Source organism: Zalophus californianus, chromosome 12 (genome assembly GCF_009762305.2).
Source record: "Zalophus californianus isolate mZalCal1 chromosome 12, mZalCal1.pri.v2, whole genome shotgun sequence".
Classification (NCBI taxonomy): Eukaryota; Metazoa; Chordata; class Mammalia; order Carnivora; family Otariidae; genus Zalophus; species Zalophus californianus.
In genome coordinates this window covers 73,916,905-73,934,819 of record NC_045606.1, presented here as the reverse complement: position 1 = coordinate 73,934,819, position 17,915 = coordinate 73,916,905, and the positions used below count along the sequence as shown (strand labels likewise).

Genomic DNA, 17,915 nt, shown 5'->3' with positions numbered 1-17,915 from the left:
GTCCCTTGGGGCAAGTGCTTTAACCTCCCTCAAACTTGCTCCCCCATCATCTGCAAAATAAATATGGGGCACAGGATTGTTGTGAAGATTAAGGTCATCGAGATAGAGCGTAGGAAGCATTAGCACAATGCCTGGAACATGGAAATAGAGTCACTATTATTGGCTTATCAAAAGAAGCAGGCTTAGCAATTCCTGAATATTACTGTACATTTTTAATATAATAAAGCCATATTTACTTAGGAAAAAACTCTCTAATTTATTCTCTCACTCTTCAGACTGGCCCTGTGCCCTATTCAATTCAAATTAGTGAGGATTTTGTTATACCAATGGCCAAATAGTGTTCACAATCCCTGATTCTCCCTGGACCCCACCTATTGTGGTAGTGCGGTGTGGCAGAAGTGACCCCCAACATCTCCCAGTCCTCAGCCCCAGGATCGTCTGTTATCAGAGTCACTTCTCGATCGCTCAGTGGGAAGAGGAGTGGTAGCCCCGGTCCGGGGCTTGCGTCGGCTTGCACTGAACTTGCCCATCTCTCCCGGCAGGCGGTAAAGCGGTTCTTGAAACAGGAATGCAAGTGTCACGGCGTGAGTGGCTCGTGTACTCTGCGGACGTGCTGGCTGGCCATGGCCGACTTCAGAAAAACGGGCGATTACCTCTGGAGGAAGTACAACGGGGCCATCCAGGTCGTCATGAACCAGGATGGCACTGGTTTTACTGTGGCTAACAAGAGGTTTAAGAAGCCAACAAAAAATGACCTCGTGTATTTTGAGAATTCTCCAGACTATTGTATCAGGGACCGAGAGGCAGGTAAGTTCGAAACACTTTATTCACAGTATCTCATTCTTTCACCAATCAGTACTCCATAGCTTCAACGCAGTCCTGGGCTTGCAGCCTGACAATTCTTTTTTTTTTTTTTAAGATTTTATGTATTTATTCGAGAGAGAGAGAGAACACGAGCAGGGTGAGGGGCAGAGGGAGAAAGCAGACTACCTGCTGAACACACAGCCCAATGTGGGGCTCGATCCCAGAACCCTGGGATCAATGACCTGAGCCAAAGGCAGATGCTTAACTGACTGAGCCACCCAGGGGCCCCCAGCCTGACAATTATGTAAGTGCAGCCAGCTGCCTTCAGGTTCAACGTTCATGTTCTTATCATTCATATTTAAAGTGTGCAGAGAGCTTTCCTAAGCAACTGGAGAAATGGGTTGATAATGTGCAGGTTCTGGAGAAAGGTGAACCCAAGAAGGTACATGGCAAAGCATCAGAAGAGGCAGATTAGCCAAATTCTTCGGCCTGGATGAAACTCTAATCGGTGGGCTAATGTACACTCTGTACAGCAACCCAGCATCTTTCCTGTGATCCTGAAGCCAAGAGGAGTAGAGCTATACAATGGGCCTTCTCCGTTACCAATCCCACCTCTGTGACTATGGAGGAGGGACCCTGGGCTTTAAAGTTAGCCAGTTTTGAGAGCTGCCATACTTCTCACTCCCTCGTTCTTTCCAATAGGCTGAGAAGTTGCCAAATCCTAGAAAGCAAAAATTTATCCCCACTGGCTTGGCTGTTGGTGGGCAGTGGATGAGAGCTGTGTAAGAGGCATTTTGTTTATTAAAGCCACACCCTTCCCTTGAAGACAGCACTTCATCTGTCTTGAACTCACCCAAAGAGCAGCTCCATCAGCCTCAACATAGCTGTTTCCACCAGTATGGTTTTAGGCACCTGCTGTTCTCCACCTTTCACCTCTCCTGGGCAGCACTGAGCTCCAGGCTTAGCACAGTCTTTGCAAAGACTCATACAAAATAAGAATGAGTACAAGTCTCAGTGGATGGGAGGAGATAGAAAGCCCACAGCCAACTCTGGCTCGAGCCAACTTCCCAGATTTAGTAGAAAGCAAAGGAATTCATTATCAGGAAAAACGTCCTTGAATTTAAATTCTAAATTTGTTTTTGGTTCTAAAGTAATTGCAAAGAAACTAGTAAGACAGTGCAGACGGCAGCCAGCTCCTAACACTAGATTGACCAAGAGGGACAATTACCAGGGAATGTCAGTCACAAGAAGTCCAGAGCCTCTCCTTTGTCCCTGAGCGGTTGAATTTCCTTCCTGGTTTGATGAGCGAGTTCTTTACAGCATTTAGGCGAGTTTGTACATGCAGCCTATGGATTAACAAGGACTGAGCGAAAGGACCAGATGCTGTGCCCTGCTGCATTCCTGATTTCGGGACCTCTAACAAGTCATCCTACCTGTCAGGCCAAAGTTTCAGCCAAATCACCATGAAACCTATACTTTGATACAGGATTGTCCCAGAGGTCTGGCTCTCCTCTGCCATTAGCCGTTTAACCTCAGGCTCCTCAGATAGGACATGGGGATGATGACATCATGGTCACTTTAGGAATTATAATGGATTGACTCCTGTGTGCCAGGTACTGGGCTCAGATCATTGCACACATGGTCTTATTTAATCCTCAGAGCCATCCAATGACATCAGCGCATTGGAACCAGTTCCTGGAGGGGCCAGGGGGTTGGGGAGAGGGTGGCTCCTGGTTGATCAACACCAATGACGAACCAAATTCCCATCTTAGCTTTTGAGATCAGATAAGCAGCCCTGGACATCATCATCCCAATTACCTGGATGAGAAAAGTGAACGACTAGCTCAAGGTCTCCCTGGTCTTAGAGAGGATGGATATCTGGTTATCTGACCCCATGGCCCATACACCTGACCCTGACACCACAACTTGTCACTAGCTAGCTCTGAAAAGACTCCGTGAAGCCAAACGCTCATTTCAAATGTAAGAGGACCTGCTTCCCCAGCTCATCTTTCCTGGGTTTTTGGATTGAAGCAGTTCACACAGTGAAGCGAACAGTTACAATGCTTGATGACCATTGAATTGCGTCATAGGTATCCAATGAAATAAAGACCTTGCTTTGTCTTCCCCACAGAGGAGATTCTGAATCTATTCCCTGACGCCTCATTCGGATACTAAGTTATTCTTCCACACTTTGCTTTTGCTCCTCCCGTTATTAGAACACGATTCTGTTTCTTGACCCTAAAATAGCAAACACATCTGCAGTACCTGCCATTCATTAGCACTTGATCTGCATTCTGTCAATGACTCTCACAAAGAATCTATAAAGGGGTATGTTATTATCCCATTTTATGGGAGAGAAAAATGAGGCTCTGACAAACAGGTTATGGAATTTGCTTAAAAACTCCCAGTTGGTTAAGAGGCAGAGCAGGGACTTGAACCGTCCATTCTTTTAAACATTTTACTCTGTCTCTAGATGCACCAGCTACAAGGCACCCTGTGGCAGGTGCTGACTTTCTGAGGGAAGTTTTATAATTTGTTCACTCTCAGTTTATTTCTGTTCTATTTTAGGCTCATTTTAGTTTATCTCATTTTTAGCTTAAAAAGATGTAAACTTGGTTCTTGTTGGTGTTGATTAACCAGGAGCCACCCTGTTATTCTTTTTTTTTTTTAAAAAGCTGGTTCCAATGTATTAGATCAGATTTCCATTAAGATTCCTAGATTATTCATAACTTGCCTGAGCTGTCCTTCACGTCCTTTTTATAGCTGAGGCTAAGAAAATGCCAAAGTCATCCATATAAACTTTTCTTTTTCATTCTGTTGACCATCAGGTGACTATTTTAGTGAAAATATGATCCAGGGTATTTGCTATCATGGAGGCAAAAGTTCCAATTATTGAAAGAGTAGAGTTTTCATTGTTCATACTTGAATTCACGTATACCTAGCCACACGTATGAGATGCAGATATTCCCTGAGAAAGCCTGCTTCAATTCACACAGTGGCCGAGAGCGTTGCGCTTGCCTGTGTGACCTATGGTCTTCTAAAGATGAGGGTTTATCCTGGCCATTTTCTACTAGAAACTCCTGTAATGTGCACTCTAGAAAGTTGGCCAAAAGTAGTAGAAGTGGGTGGTTCCGAATCATTCTGGAGTAGCCTCTAACCTCTGTTTGCCAAGGCAGGGAGATGTGACAGAATCTGAGGCCATCGAGAAGGGGGAGACTCCTGCCTGTAACTCACAATGGCATTCCTTTTCTGAGCTCTGCTCCCTTGTCCTGAAAGGAAGGTGTTGGGGGTTGAATGGCTAGCGTCCTGTCAATCTACATTAAAGAAGCCCCCAGCATGTGCACATCACTGAGTGAGCACGTCATGAAAAGACTCTCTTCCCCTCACTAGAACCATGCCTAACCTTAGGAAGGGCCTGTTTTCTACTAAATGGAACTCCCACGTGTTTGAAATGGGTTACCTTCAAAGGTATCCAGGCTCTAAAATAGGTCTGAATGTGGCAGTAAAATTTAAAGCAAATAATTTTTCCTTCTTTTTCTCTGTTAAAATGGGCACTAACCTTTCCCTAAATGACATCTCACACCACCCAATCTGCTTTATTGTGGCCATATTGTTCTATTTCGCTTTTTAGAAATATCATAAACATTTCTTACTTAAATGATTGGGTACCTTCTACTTGTCAGCACTGGAAAAGCAATGGTAGTGAGCACACTGAATCTTGCCAAGTAATAGATACCTGTAGCTGACTGACTTCACTCTTGCTAGCCAGCACCTGCTTCTTGTTCAAGGTAACTCATTATGTGACGGAAGTGAGCCTGCTTGTTTTGTCAGTCTGGTTTATGGAACGGATGAAGGCAAAAGGTCTAGTCCACTATTTTCCAAAGGGAGGGCCTCTTCAGAAAACTATTAAATCAGAATTTCAGGGGATCGTTGATGAGATTCTGTCTGCATTTCAAACTTGAGCACATTAAAGTGGAAAATCGATGTTTTAGGCAGTCCCTGACCTACAACATTGTTTTTCATAAGTATTTTTTCATAAGTATTGGGTAAGAAGACATCCCAGGAAACATTATATTCTTTGGAATACCTGATCTCTTATGAAGGAAAAAAAAATCTTTATTTAAGGAGTTCTAGACAAGTGGCACCCAAAAATATTCCCCTCCCTGGCTTGCCCAGTACAAGAGGGATGTTCCTCCATGGGGAAGCTCCGCATTTTCAGGGACCCTCTTGCACTATAAGTGCAGCAGATCTCAGCCATCCAAGCTTTCAGTGGAATTAGCTTGACAGACATGATCAAGCCAGGCCTTTAGTGAAGTCCTGAGAGAATGATAAAGGCATAGCGAGCGAATTTCGACAAGAAATGCAGAGGCTGAGCCAAGACCCTGGGGTACTCCTGGGTGAGGACAGACCCAGACCCCAGGGGGAGAAGGGTAGTAGGAAGGTTGGGTGAGTTCCTCTGAGAGTCTGGCACCTGCTACACAACTTCTGGGCATTTTCTCTGAATCTGCACAGCAATTACCCCCATTAATAGAGTAGGGAATTAAGGCTCAGAAACGCTTAACTTTCCCGAGACTGTGTGGCCTGTAAGTGGTAAATAAAACAAAATAAATAAAAATCAAAACAAAAGTCCATACTTTTCTCACTATATCACTTTACTTCCTGAAATTTGGGGAGGGGAGACCTGTGCCCTAAAGAGGCAGCATGAGGACACGGGAACAGAGTGGGCCGAGGGGCCCACAGAGTGGGGAGGTGGAAAGTGGTCAGACCCAAGCTTCCCTCCTGCTTGGTTCAGGCTGCCTTGAGGCCCCTTCCAATGACAAGCCCTTCAAGTCTGCAAGAGTGTTAATGTCCTTCACTGTTGCTAAAGAGAAATCCCAAGCTCGAAAACGATTAAGAAAGATATTCTTATGGCAACAACAACAGACATTCTCCACCAGGCTTCGGTTGAGGAAAATGAGTGTTCAACGATAAAGACTCCCCTCCGATTCCAAAAGTCCGCACAGCAGTGTGACGCTGTGCATGTGACATTATGCAGGCCACACTGGAGGCTCCATCCGGGAAGCCCGGCTTTCTGAGACGGATATTCTAGTGGTCGTGTGGTTATCTACTCCGGTTATTGCCCCAGGCGTCTGGAAATCAAAGAAGCCCTCCAGTTAGAGATAGTCCATCTTCAAGGAATGCCATGCCGCTGACCTCTCCAGAGACCGAATGCACCTCATCACAGGCCACTTTCCCCCGTTATGATGTAAAACCCTGACCTGGGCCAGGGGTCACCCCGAGGTCTCCTCTCCAACTATAGGAAACAGGTGACCCTCCACCTCTTTTTGAAGTCAAGTTCAAAAAACAGAGTTCCACAGTTGCTGAACCTGCTGTTTGCTGTAAGCCCACCACGTGGCTGACAGCTGCCGACTGTGAGTGGGGGACACGCTAACGTCTCACTGTTTTCTCTACACAAAGCATACTTGGCAAACAGCTTGGAACCCTTGGGAGCACAATTCCAACCACGGTTTACAGAGATTCACCAATCTAGACATGCCCCATGGCGTGGCCCGGTTTGCTGAAGTTCTGTGATTATAACCTGATTGAAAGCAAGGGAACAGCTTGTCAACCAGTAGGAATGGATGGACCTTATTTTGAGACTAAATGCACAATTCCCACAGTACCTCCAAGGTCCCTCATTGCTTCATGGGTCAAATATTTATTGAGCTCCTTCTGTATGTCAGACCATACAGATAAGCCTCTGGAATGCAAAGATGAGGAAGCCAGGCTCCGTCCTTGCCCTCAGCCTTCCCAAGGCCTCCTGGTCTCTGGACATGAGCCGGGTGGTTGGCAGGCAATGGGATGCAGGCCAGGTGCTGGGGGGTCCTCAGGCCCAGACAGGAAGGGGGCGCTTTCTGGGTTTCAGTCCTCACTCTGTTGCTCTATTACAGGGTCTTACCATATACGTGTCACTTGGAAAATTAAAGAATAGGTTATTCATCCCTTTCTGCATTGAGATTTATTTTAGAAATTCATGAATTGATATCTGAAAAGCACCAAGACACCTAGACCAGGAGAGAATGAAATGAAAAATGTATTGGTAAGGTCTGTAAATCACCATTTTCACAGGCAATTGTTGATTACGTTGTCTAATTAATATTAGTTACTATCCAGAGGACCCTCTTTTCAAACTCTCAATGGCAGGTAATACAATTAGCCTGCCCCTCCTTCCTGCAACACAATCTTCCCATTTTCCTCCTGCCCCGCTAGCTGGTCTTCCCCAGTTTCAGTTGCTAGTTTCTCTTCTTCTCCTCCTTGTAAATCTTGAAGATCTTCAGGGCCCAGCCGGGTCCCCTTCCCTTCTGCTTCTGCACCTTCTCCCTGGGGGGCCTCCTCCTTCATGATGGCTTTTAACTGCTTCTCGGGCCTCATCTGGGTCCTACCACTGCTTAAGGGCTCCTCTCCATTGTTCACATCATTATCAGTCTGCTTCTGTTAAAACTGAACTCTTGATTTGTCCCACTCCGGAAACCTGTTTTCCCCAAGCTTCCTCTTCTCAGAAAACAGCAGACCCGTCCACTCCATTGGGCAGCCATAAACCTGCAGGTCATTTGCTACACTCTTTCTCCCTTGCATATTGGCCCATCACCAGGTCCTCCTAAAATGCATGAGGGATCTAGCTCAGAAAGCCTCCCTTGTTCCTTGACTCACAGCCATACCATGAGTTTTAGTTAGTGTATTTACGTATTTGTTTGGTCTCTGTCTGTCCCACTGGACTCTGATTCCATGATGGCAGGAACTATGTCTGTTCACCACTGGATTCCCAGCACCTAGCATATAAACGTGCTGAATTGAATTGAATGGCAAGTTATAAACAACATAAAATATGCTCATCGTATGAGCTGAATTCTTAGTTATGTTGGTGCAGTGTCATAACTTAAAGATAACTTGGTTTCTTTGACAAGTGATTATTAAGCATGTCTTCACTCTTCACTGATGATAATACACAGCCTATGAAAATTCCCATTAAACTGAAATGTTAAATGGAATTTTCCCTCATGTTCAAGTGCATTAGTGGACCATTTAAAGAGCTTAAGATGTTGCTGGCTGCCCATTTCCCTGGAAGAGAGAAAACCTTCATATGCAGCAGGAGAGTATATCAATGGCTTTTAGTTGCCACCAAATACTCAGTTCTTTTACTCTGTGTCGGACTACTTATTAGTTCATCTGATTTTGTTGTTAATGCAAGCAAAATACTTCTAATACTACTTTATGTTATAGGCATGATCTGTAAGTCTGCCTTACCTATCAGAATGTAGATGTACTAAAATTATTAAACTTTTAGGATACACTGAAAAGGGTCCTAATTTGAATTGACAGTGGCAATCAGATTGAATTTGTGAAAACTGAAAAACGAAACTTTTTTCAGAAAAAAAGAAAATTTCAGAAAAAAGGAAACAGAATTTTCATTTTCCTATTTTTGAAGTCTTTGACATAATTTGCACCAACAAAAAATTTACCAAATCGATGTCCTTTTTTGCAATAGAAAAAATTAATATGTTACAAACAAAAAAATGATGTTAATGTATTTTAAAGTAATGTATTTGCTTACTTCATGTAAGCTTTCCCCATGAAACCTATTTCGTGCTGGTGTGGTAAATCGCTTCTTTAAATCTCTGCAAATCCTGTATTCCTAATAATTCCTGACATTATGGATCAGCAGACTTTGTTGTTACCCGTTGCTACCTATTACTATTTTTAGTGATTACTCAGTAGGTAGCCATGGACAAATTAACTTCTCTGGGTGTCTTAAGATGTGTGTTTTACCCAGAAATTCCCAAGGTTCCCATGATTCCATAAATGAATTAGTGAACTTTTAATTAATTTCACCCTAAGTTTATAATCACAGAACCTGAACTTGATGCCACAGACTCCCTTAGATTGTTATTTTCAATCTCTATCTTCTAAAAATGCGCTGCATTTTCTGCATGTGTTCTCTATATATCAAGTGAGATCATCTGAGTAGAAACCAGGCTGTTAGCTAGTTTACCCTGACCACAGTGCCTGAGGACTCGGTGACCGCTCCCTGGGGAAGCATGCGCTCCTTTGGCAAGGAAAGGATCCTCGTTTTTAAGAAATTGTTTTGAATTTAATATTTAATGAATCAGGAATTTATATGTTGACAGCTGAGCACCATGCAGTGTATAGAAGAAATATAAGATCTAACCTCTGTCCTTGGGGAGACAAGATGCATGAGAAATCATCAAACATTTCGAAACAGCATATGAGCTCTATTGCGTGACACACATTATAGGACTTGGGAAGGGGGTCAGGTGGGCAAGGAGAAGGAACAGGGATTGCTCTGTGGAAGGTGCTGAAGTAGGCCCGAATCTGGAAGAATGTGAAGACCTCTGATCCAGTGGAGTGAGGAAAGGCCAGGACAGCAGATGAGAGTAGCTCTTGTAAGGAAACAGTCTACACAGCTAGTCACTTCAATGGGACAGTGAGGAGCTGGCCTGATCATAAGGGGTACAGGTAGGGGGCTGTGGGAAATAAACTTGGGTAGACTAGGTGTGCCAGACATGGAAAGCCTTGAAGAGTCTGACCTTAACTTTAATTCCATGACAGGATTTGCTAATATAATGGGACATGCTGTCTCGCGCCAGTCAAGCTTTTCCTGGTTATTATAAAAACGTTGAATAAAATCATCTGAGAGAAGTGAAGATCCTGTCTTTCCTAGGTTTAGGTTTGCAATCCTTACTGCGCGAGGGGCAAGCCGTGCGAGTAGATGAATGTGCCGTCTCTAACATTTGCTCTAACATTCTTTTCTTCCCTCGATAAATCTGTGTCGTTAATGACAACATGTAAGTCAACCAGAGGAGAAACAGCCAATTGGATGACGGGCTTAAGTGAATCTTGCTTTATGTCCTAATGGTCAACATATGGGCTTCTGTCAGCCTGGAGTGGCAGGAATTTCCAAAGACACAGGCCCATCCACAGAGAAAGAGTGCACAAGAGAGAGCCCTTCCTCCAAGGTCCCAGAGGTGTGGGTCTGGGAACTATTAGCAAAAGCTCTTTGTCCTCCTCTGCTGTCAGGAAGATGCATGTTGGTGGAGACAGAAATGTTTTTGCACTGGGAACCCTGACTCCATTATTCATTTGATAGCTCTAGGGGAGGGATGCTCGATTCTGTAAAGTTCCCGCGGTACTGCCCCACCAAAACTGTGTTCAATGGTCCCAACTTATGTGATTTAGAAATTCCAATTCTTCATCCTCCTTTTTCCCCATGCATATGTGAGCTCTGTGAAGGGTGAGGACAACATTGCGGGGAGGAGAAAGGAGAATCTGGCAGGAACTCACACCTTCCCACGGCACAGGCATCACTGACTGCCTGGATCTTATGGACGCTGAGTCTCAACAGATAATCTCCTAACAGTGTGCTATGAAGGTGACAGAAGAAGGGCTGGGCTCCCTGAGCCCGAGTCTGCCACACTCTGTCCGGGAACTGGGATCCGTACCCTGGCTCGCCACACATCAGGCCACATTTCACAAACCTAAACGTAAGGGAAGTCAGGAAAAAGAGCTTCTGACTTGCAACCTTTCTTAAGTAAACTGAGTAAATCAAAGTGCAGTAGGAGATAACATTACAAATCACTATGAAGGATTTTTAAAATAAATAAATGTGAAGCATCTAAATAAGTGTTTATCCTCTTACCATATCACTTTGGGAAACTAATGATAGGACCATTACTCAAAATATTTTTAAGATTTCCTTTGGAGTATTTTAAAGCCAGCCACATATGCTTTTGTAGATACTGTATGATGCAAATATTTGACCTATAAAGATCAATTTGGGTTTTGGAAATATCTTAGCGAATCTGAAAGAAAAGTCCGGGGGAGACTTAGGTGAGTGATCATGGTAAGACATGCTATTTTGGGTGAAATGCAAATTGGTGCTATTGGCTTTCCTGAACCAGAAAGTTCTGCTTAGCATGAGTTCTTCCCAATGTTTTCAGCCATGGCCCCATCAGTGACATAAATTAAAACCACCTTGAGGACACGTAACGGTTTTGGAGGTGTGCATGTTGGTGTTGCAAAGAAAGTAGTTGAACAGGAGTTCAAGGGGACCATCAATACAGGAACAGAGCAGGGTAAGCTGCTAATACCATGCTAACCAGCCTTTCACATTCTCATGTAACTGTAGGTGTCCTCGTTGTCTATAGCATAGCATATGCTGGAGAAAAAGTCCCTTCCAAAACGGTTACACGTCAGGACCTTTGCAAGTTCTTCACTTGATAAAACAGTGAAGGAGAGAGCAAGAAGGATGCTAACTCTCTGCTCCCTGGGATCTGGCAGGGCTGTGGGATGGAGCTCTCTGCCAGATGTCACAATGGTCAAGAGCTTGAGCTCTGGACTCACACAAGCCTGGCTTCAAGTCCCGACCTGCCACCTGCTAGCTGTGTGATCATGAGCGAGTTACTCACCCTCCTCCCTTCCCTCATTTCCAAACTGGTGACAACAGAACCTACTTTCTAAGCTTACAAGAATTAAATGAGATAATACAGGCAAAATGCTTCTCACAGGGCCTAGCCCATGTCAGTGCCCCACAAACATTGGCCCCAATTATGAACAGAAAGAAGAGATAGAGGATGGAGAAGAAGGCAGAGGGGGAGGAAGGAAGAAGAATGAGGGGCAGTGAGGGAAAAGGCAAGGAGGCAGGGGCTTCGGGCTGACAGGTGGGGCTGGCTTTATTAACCTGGCGGTTCCTGCTGTGGCCCAGGCAGGGAGGAGTTACTCATTAGTTAATGAATTGGTATAGTATTGGGGGGAATAAAAGATCTAAAAGTGTGTATCTCAAATATTTAGAACAAGAAGGAAGATCATAAAACTCAGAGGGTCCCTTTCACAAAGTGCTCACTCACACACACACACACATTTATAGTCTTGCTTCTTATCTCTTATTTTAAGAAGAATGGTGATGCCTTCTGTTTTGGAAAGGACAGTGGGAGGCCCCTAAGACAGTAGAGCCCTTCTGCTGTCATTAATAATGGGCCTTATTATAATTCCGCTAAAGGAAAGCAATGAGAGCAAATTTTGTATAGATTCTGCACCCTAGAAATGTTCTTTTCAGGGTTTTGATGAAATGGCTCTATATTCTGCTCAAACGACAGCAAGTGTCAAAATTGCCCTCCTGCTCTACAGTGTGTCATTAAATCTAATTAGATCCAAACCCCAAAGTAAGGGCCAATTTATAGTCCATGGTCCGGTAGCCTCGCCCTCTCCCCAGACGAGAGTCCGCTGTGCACCTCTCGGCTGGCACATTCCTGGGAGCCTGGGGTCCTCGGAAGGGGGGCATTCCTCCTCCAGGCTGTGACCTCACCACTGTTCTCTTATCACTGGCTCTCAACCTTCAAAAACCCCTCTCATCCTCCTTCTTCTGGGCCCTCATTACACCCCGTTTGTCTGCCCAGTGGAGAGAGGTATGTTCAGACGAGCAGTGTTCTCGGGCATTCTGTAACCAAGTTCGATGTCGGTCAGTAGCCCACAGGGTGATTCGGGAATGACCCTCTTCACCTCCCTGTCCTAGCGACACCCTCCCTCCACCTCACAGCACCAAGGGGGAGAGAAAATTCCAATTGCATGTATTCATATTTTAATGAATGCATATTGGTGGAAGTGAAGAATGCTTATGGGTGGGCAGGGCTTATGGACAAAACACAAGGTGAAAATTCAGAGCGGCCTCTAGTGTGGCAGGTGACACTGCTTTTCACACCCTGGGGGTCTCCTTTGCACTATGGCTCCAGGGGCCACCTCTGACGTAAAGACTTCCCACTCTGCATCCCCATGCTGACCTCTCTCCTGAGTCCCAAAGAGTATCGTCAGTGAACATTTCTACCTGGATGACCCACTGTCACAACAAAGTCAACATGTTGAAAACAAAACTCAGGATCTTGGCTCAAAGCCTGCCCCTCCCCAGGTGTCCCACCCCAAGGAAGTTCACCCGCATAAATCCAGTCCCTTGAGCCAGGAGCCTGGGAGCGCTTCCTGACCCTCACCCTCCGTTCCCTGCCCGTCCTGCCTCCTCCACATCCCCTGCCCCTTTAACCTCTCCCACCCCCGCTGCCACTGTCCTTGTCCCCGTCACCCTGTGCCCTGCGCAGGGCACTTCACCGCTCTCTAACTTGGCTCCTTGCCTTTACCCTGGCCCCCTTCAGTCCATCTGACCCCAGCACCCACAGCGAGCCTTCGGAATGTAAATCCATCATGCCCCACTTTGGGTAAAAACTCTCAGGAGCACTCCGTTGTCCTTGGGTTAAAGTTTCAATGCCCTCACCTGTCCCACAAGGCCTTCCACGTCTTGGCTTCTGCCTACCTCTCCGCCTCACCTCCTGCCACGCTCCCCTTTGAATGCTTCATTCCAGCCAGGTTACACACTTTTCTTTATGCTGCTCACATATCAGGGTTTTGCTGGTTTCCTGGCTTTGTGTATCTGGCCTCCTTCTTCTCCTCGTTACTGGAACATGAAGCACGTACAGAGAATTGCACGCCACATGTATAGCTCAGGGAATGGTCTCAAAATGAACACACCCATATAATCTAGGCCCAGACCAAGACCTGAAGAGGACTGGTATTCCAGAAGCCTCCCTCATGCCCCTTCTCACTATTCACCAAGGGAAATCACTACCCTGACTTCTAATAACATAGACTGGGTTTTCCCACTTTTGTACTTTATGTAATTAGAACCTTCCGAATTGTGTCAAGTGTCTACTACCGCAAAACAAACCACCCATAAACTTCACAGCTTAAAATAACCTTAAAGTCCCACCTCGGGCTCATCACTCCTTGCAGCCATGCTCTTTCGTGCGCTTTGCCACCAAGTTTCTTGAAAACTGGCCACACTCCATGTCCGTCTGCCCTCGCCCCCCATTCACTCCGCGATCGCGGCTCCGTCCTGTGGTTCTGCTGAAGCAGCTCTCATCAGAGGGCACCCCTTACCTCCTTCGTGTTGAGCCAAGTGCACTGTTTTCAGTCTTTTCCTCCTTGATCCCCTCCCCCCAATTCGGTGAGTCCCCAAGTCCTAGTGATTCTCCCCCTTTCGCCAGTCACGTATTTGTCCTACGCTCAGTATCGCCTGCCTGGACGAATCCAGCTGCCTCAAGGATACCTCCCTGCCCCATTCCGACAGGGTTTCCACCGCTAACAAATCTGGACAGGCTCGCCACTCCCCATGGGATAAAACCCAAAACTGTAGCAAGGCAGGAAGGCCCTAATCCCGTGCCCGGCTCCCTTTCCGGGCTCTTGGCCCGCCCCCGCCTGCGCAGTGGCCACACTGGCTCTGCGGTCCCACGAACACGCACCGGGGGGTCTGCTGGGAGGTTCTCTCTTACCTAGGACGCCCTTCACCCCCTTCTGCCTCCAGATCTACTTACCCTCTCTGTCCTATCTCCGAAGCCACCTCTGTAAAACTGGGCTGTTAACAGCTCCTTTCTGATCCTGTTTGCTGCTATCGATATTAATAGCACTCATTATCATTACTATATATTTGGCTCACTCCCTCTAGAGCATAAGCTCCTCAGGGCAGGATCTTTATTTTGTTCTGATATATCCCAAGCTCCCACAACTGTGCCTAACACATTTAGGCACTCAATAAACACAGGCTAAGTGAATGGATGGGTAACATTAACTGAGCCCTTATTTGCCAGGTGCTTTTCATGCAGGATCTCCTCCCCACCTCACCGCAGCCCTGTGAGGAAGGAACTCCGTTTTTATCCAGTTCAGCAAGGGAAGAAACTGACGCATAATGAGATTAATGAGACCTAATGGCATGCCCAAGGCCACCCAGCTGATAGATGGCAAAAGCTAGGACTTGAACCCTGATGTGTCCAAGCTCTAAATAACCTCATTCTACCATCATGAGCTTTGTCTGCAGTGGTGCTTTGCAAAATCTCTCCTGGAGGTTACAGCAGGTCTTCAGCAAATGGAACAGTTACCTAGAAGTAGTGGAGGTATCTCTTTACATATTAATCTCTTCATTATAATATGAGTTCTCAGAGAATAGGAAGTGAATTCTAATTATTTTATTTCTCCACCACCACTACCCAAAACTCTATGCAGCCGGCACGGTGTCTTACATGTTTGTATTCATTAGATGTTTGCTGAATGAAATAACAGGCATGCTGTTAAGAGGCGGCATTTGGCAGTGCGTCCTTCTTGTCCAGTTAGTAATTCTGAGCACTGTCCTGACCGTCGCCCTGAACCTAGCCCCAGCTGCTGCCTCTTCTAGCTGGGTGCTTCTTCAGCGCGAGAGAGGCTCCTGGCCATCCCTGGCTGGCCCCCCTGTCCCCCCTGACCCCAGCCCTTTGCCATCCTTCCTGTCATCATGAAATCCCCTGCCTGCCTTCCTGCTGTCAGTGGCCTGATCACACAGAACGAGTTCTGCCCACCCCTCTCCTCTTCTCCACCCCACACCCTGCTGGAACCTGGCTGCTTCCCGGGTCATTCTTGACAGGCAGGGCAACATGACATTTATGTAGATAATTGGAACACAGTTGGATTGTGATAAACAAAGAGAGAGTCACGAGGCAGGCCAGGAGTTATAAAGCAGGAGAAATTCCTTGTTAAATGATAGAGGAACTGAAAATGAATGAAGTCACTGTCTTTTTCATCCTGACATACTTTTTTTTTTTTTTAAATAAGGAGCTTAGCTTCTCTCGGTTTGTCAATTATTTAGAATTGTTGATTGCAAGCAATAGAAGATGGAGTGGTTTAAGCTGAAAGGGGAAATTTTTCATAAGGATACAGAACCTCTAGGAGCCCAAAGTTTGGAATGCAGCCAGGCCTCAGGGAGAAATGGAAGCAGCTCCAGGAAGATAGTCCAGGATCTGGGCAGCATCCTCTTTCCACGTCTTGTCCTCTCTGTCTCTGTACATCTGCCTCATTCTCATCATCTCTCTGTAGACCGCTGGCCCCCATACGTCGTCATGGTGTACGGCTGCCCGTGGCTGGCTACTGAATGTGTATTTGGTGCGACCGCCTAGCTCCAGCAAACCCGCCAGTCCCCAGGGAAATTTACCTGCTCGGCTAGCACAAGCCAGGTCCCCACGCTTGGCCCAATCACCTGCCACCAGCAGAGCAGGTGATGTTGTTCAACATGGCAGCCAAATGCCCGTTTCTGTGGGGGAGAAAGAAGCAGAAAGGATCCTTGTGAGTTGAGCAATCGTCTGATAATGCTCTTATAAAAGAATTCTGGCTGCTTCCCCAGGAATAGGACACATCAAGAGACATCTTATCTTTGAGTCTTTTTCAGACACAAATACATAAAAATGAATTGCCATTTAAGAAACCTCACCTCAAGTAACTAAGACAATATTCCACTGGTAGTTCCTAACAGGTTTTTATGGCAGTTCTGTTCACTGAAGGCTTAGCATCCTGGCTTCGACCAGGAGCCTCACACACATCCACATGGCCCACCAGACGGCAGCGCTTGCTCCTCCAGGTCTTACACAAACGATGCCCACAGCTCCCCTCCAGCCGCCAGAGTTCCCGCCTCTTTCTAGTAAGGCAGCGTAGTCAGGTCTGGGGAGACAGAATCCCCTCCCTTTGAGGGTTCCACACCCTGACAAATTCTGAGAGCCCTAATGTGGGTCACTGCTTCCTTGATGTGGTTTGAGGGCTGGTGAGAGGGAGCTAGGACAGATCCTTCTTCGGTTCTGAGCTGGCCTTGCCCACTCAGTGATCCACCAATGCAAGGCTGGGGAGGGGTAAACGGAAACGTTTATCCAGCTCAGAAGTGGGAGCACTAGAGTTAAGTTGCCCACGGCAGGTCCAAAGTTTCACATCCATCTTTCCTGGACTTGGCCCTGTGGGCACGGCTACACTCGCTGGGGCTGGTGCCTGGGGCCGACAGACCCTGCCTGGGCCCCAGAACAGGTGGCTCAGCCCCAGGCCGTGGTGACGAGGGGCTGGGCGCCTACCTGAGGCCCACCGTATTCGGCCCACACCTTCTCAGTGTCCCCTCCCCCGCTTGTCTTCCAGGCTCCCCAGGGACAGCAGGCCGCGTGTGCAACCTGACTTCCCGCGGCATGGACAGCTGCGAAGTCATGTGCTGCGGGAGAGGCTACGACACCTCGCGCGTCACCCGGATGACCAAGTGCGAGTGTAAGTTCCACTGGTGCTGTGCCGTGCGCTGTCAGGACTGTCTGGAGGCCCTGGACGTGCACACGTGCAAGGCCCCCAAGAGTGCTGACTGGGCGGCTCCCACATGACGTCAGCGGAAGGCCCCGCCCACCTGCCCTCCTGCGGGGACTCCGTGGGATCCGGCCAGGACCCTGGGCCTCCGGGCTTTCTCGGGGAGATATTTCCTAAGGCATGTGACCTTTGTCTCAACAGAAGCCCCTTCTCCCTCCGCCGGGGCCTCAGGACGGGGGCCACATGCTGCACATAAAGCATGCCTTATCCTCCCCGACTTCAAGCATTCTGGGGGCATGTCTCTTCCTGATCAGGACAGATTGCTAAGAGGGGAAGGAGGGCCGGGGGGGGGGGGGGGGGTGGGGGGCTGATCCCGTCTCCACCCACCTAGATGTTTCCTCTTTCAGGAGCACTTAGCCAGAGGGGAAAAGAGTGTCCCAAAGGAGCTTGTTTTGTGGTCTCACAATAAATGCTCACAGTTACAAAATTCTATACTTCTCTCTGGAGGGTAAAGACAGCAGGACCAACTGCCACTGAATTAACTTTAAATCTTGAAAAGACCAAGCAAGGCTTTTGCCTGATCAAGTGATTTTCACAGCCACCCCTCCAGGGGTAATTGGTAATTGCTTAAAGAAGGATGGCTTTCAATGAACTTTAGGTTTAAAATGCATATTTTTCAAGACGTTTATTGCCATATTAACGTTTGATGTGACAAGATGGAACCGTTGTCCTTTGGTACAGTTTGGAATCTTTACAATAGCAAGAGCCTCAGAAAGGAATTGCTTTGCATTACTGTCCTCTTGATATAAAGAAGCTTTAAGAAATGAGACTTCCTTCTTAGCATCTGAAAGGAATTTAAAAGAAGATTGATGATCTGGCAGTATTTTGTGCCTATTGGGGGAAGATAGAGGAAAATAACTTAGTGAGTGGAATATCAGAAAATG

At 46.7% G+C, this 17,915-nt stretch overlaps 1 protein-coding gene across 1 annotated transcript in view; it reads left to right on the top strand.

Moving 5' to 3' along the window:
* The window catches only part of WNT2 (Wnt family member 2), a 41,890-nt gene extending 24,617 nt beyond the window's left edge, over positions 1-17,273 (top strand). Inside the window, exons 4-5 of the mRNA XM_027574299.2 lie at positions 543-807; positions 16,819-17,273. Coding sequence (XP_027430100.1) covers positions 543-807; positions 16,819-17,048 — 495 coding nt within the window. The 3' untranslated portion in view covers positions 17,049-17,273. The remainder of the gene's footprint in view (positions 1-542; positions 808-16,818) is intronic.
* Positions 17,274-17,915: the final 642 nt, after the last annotated feature.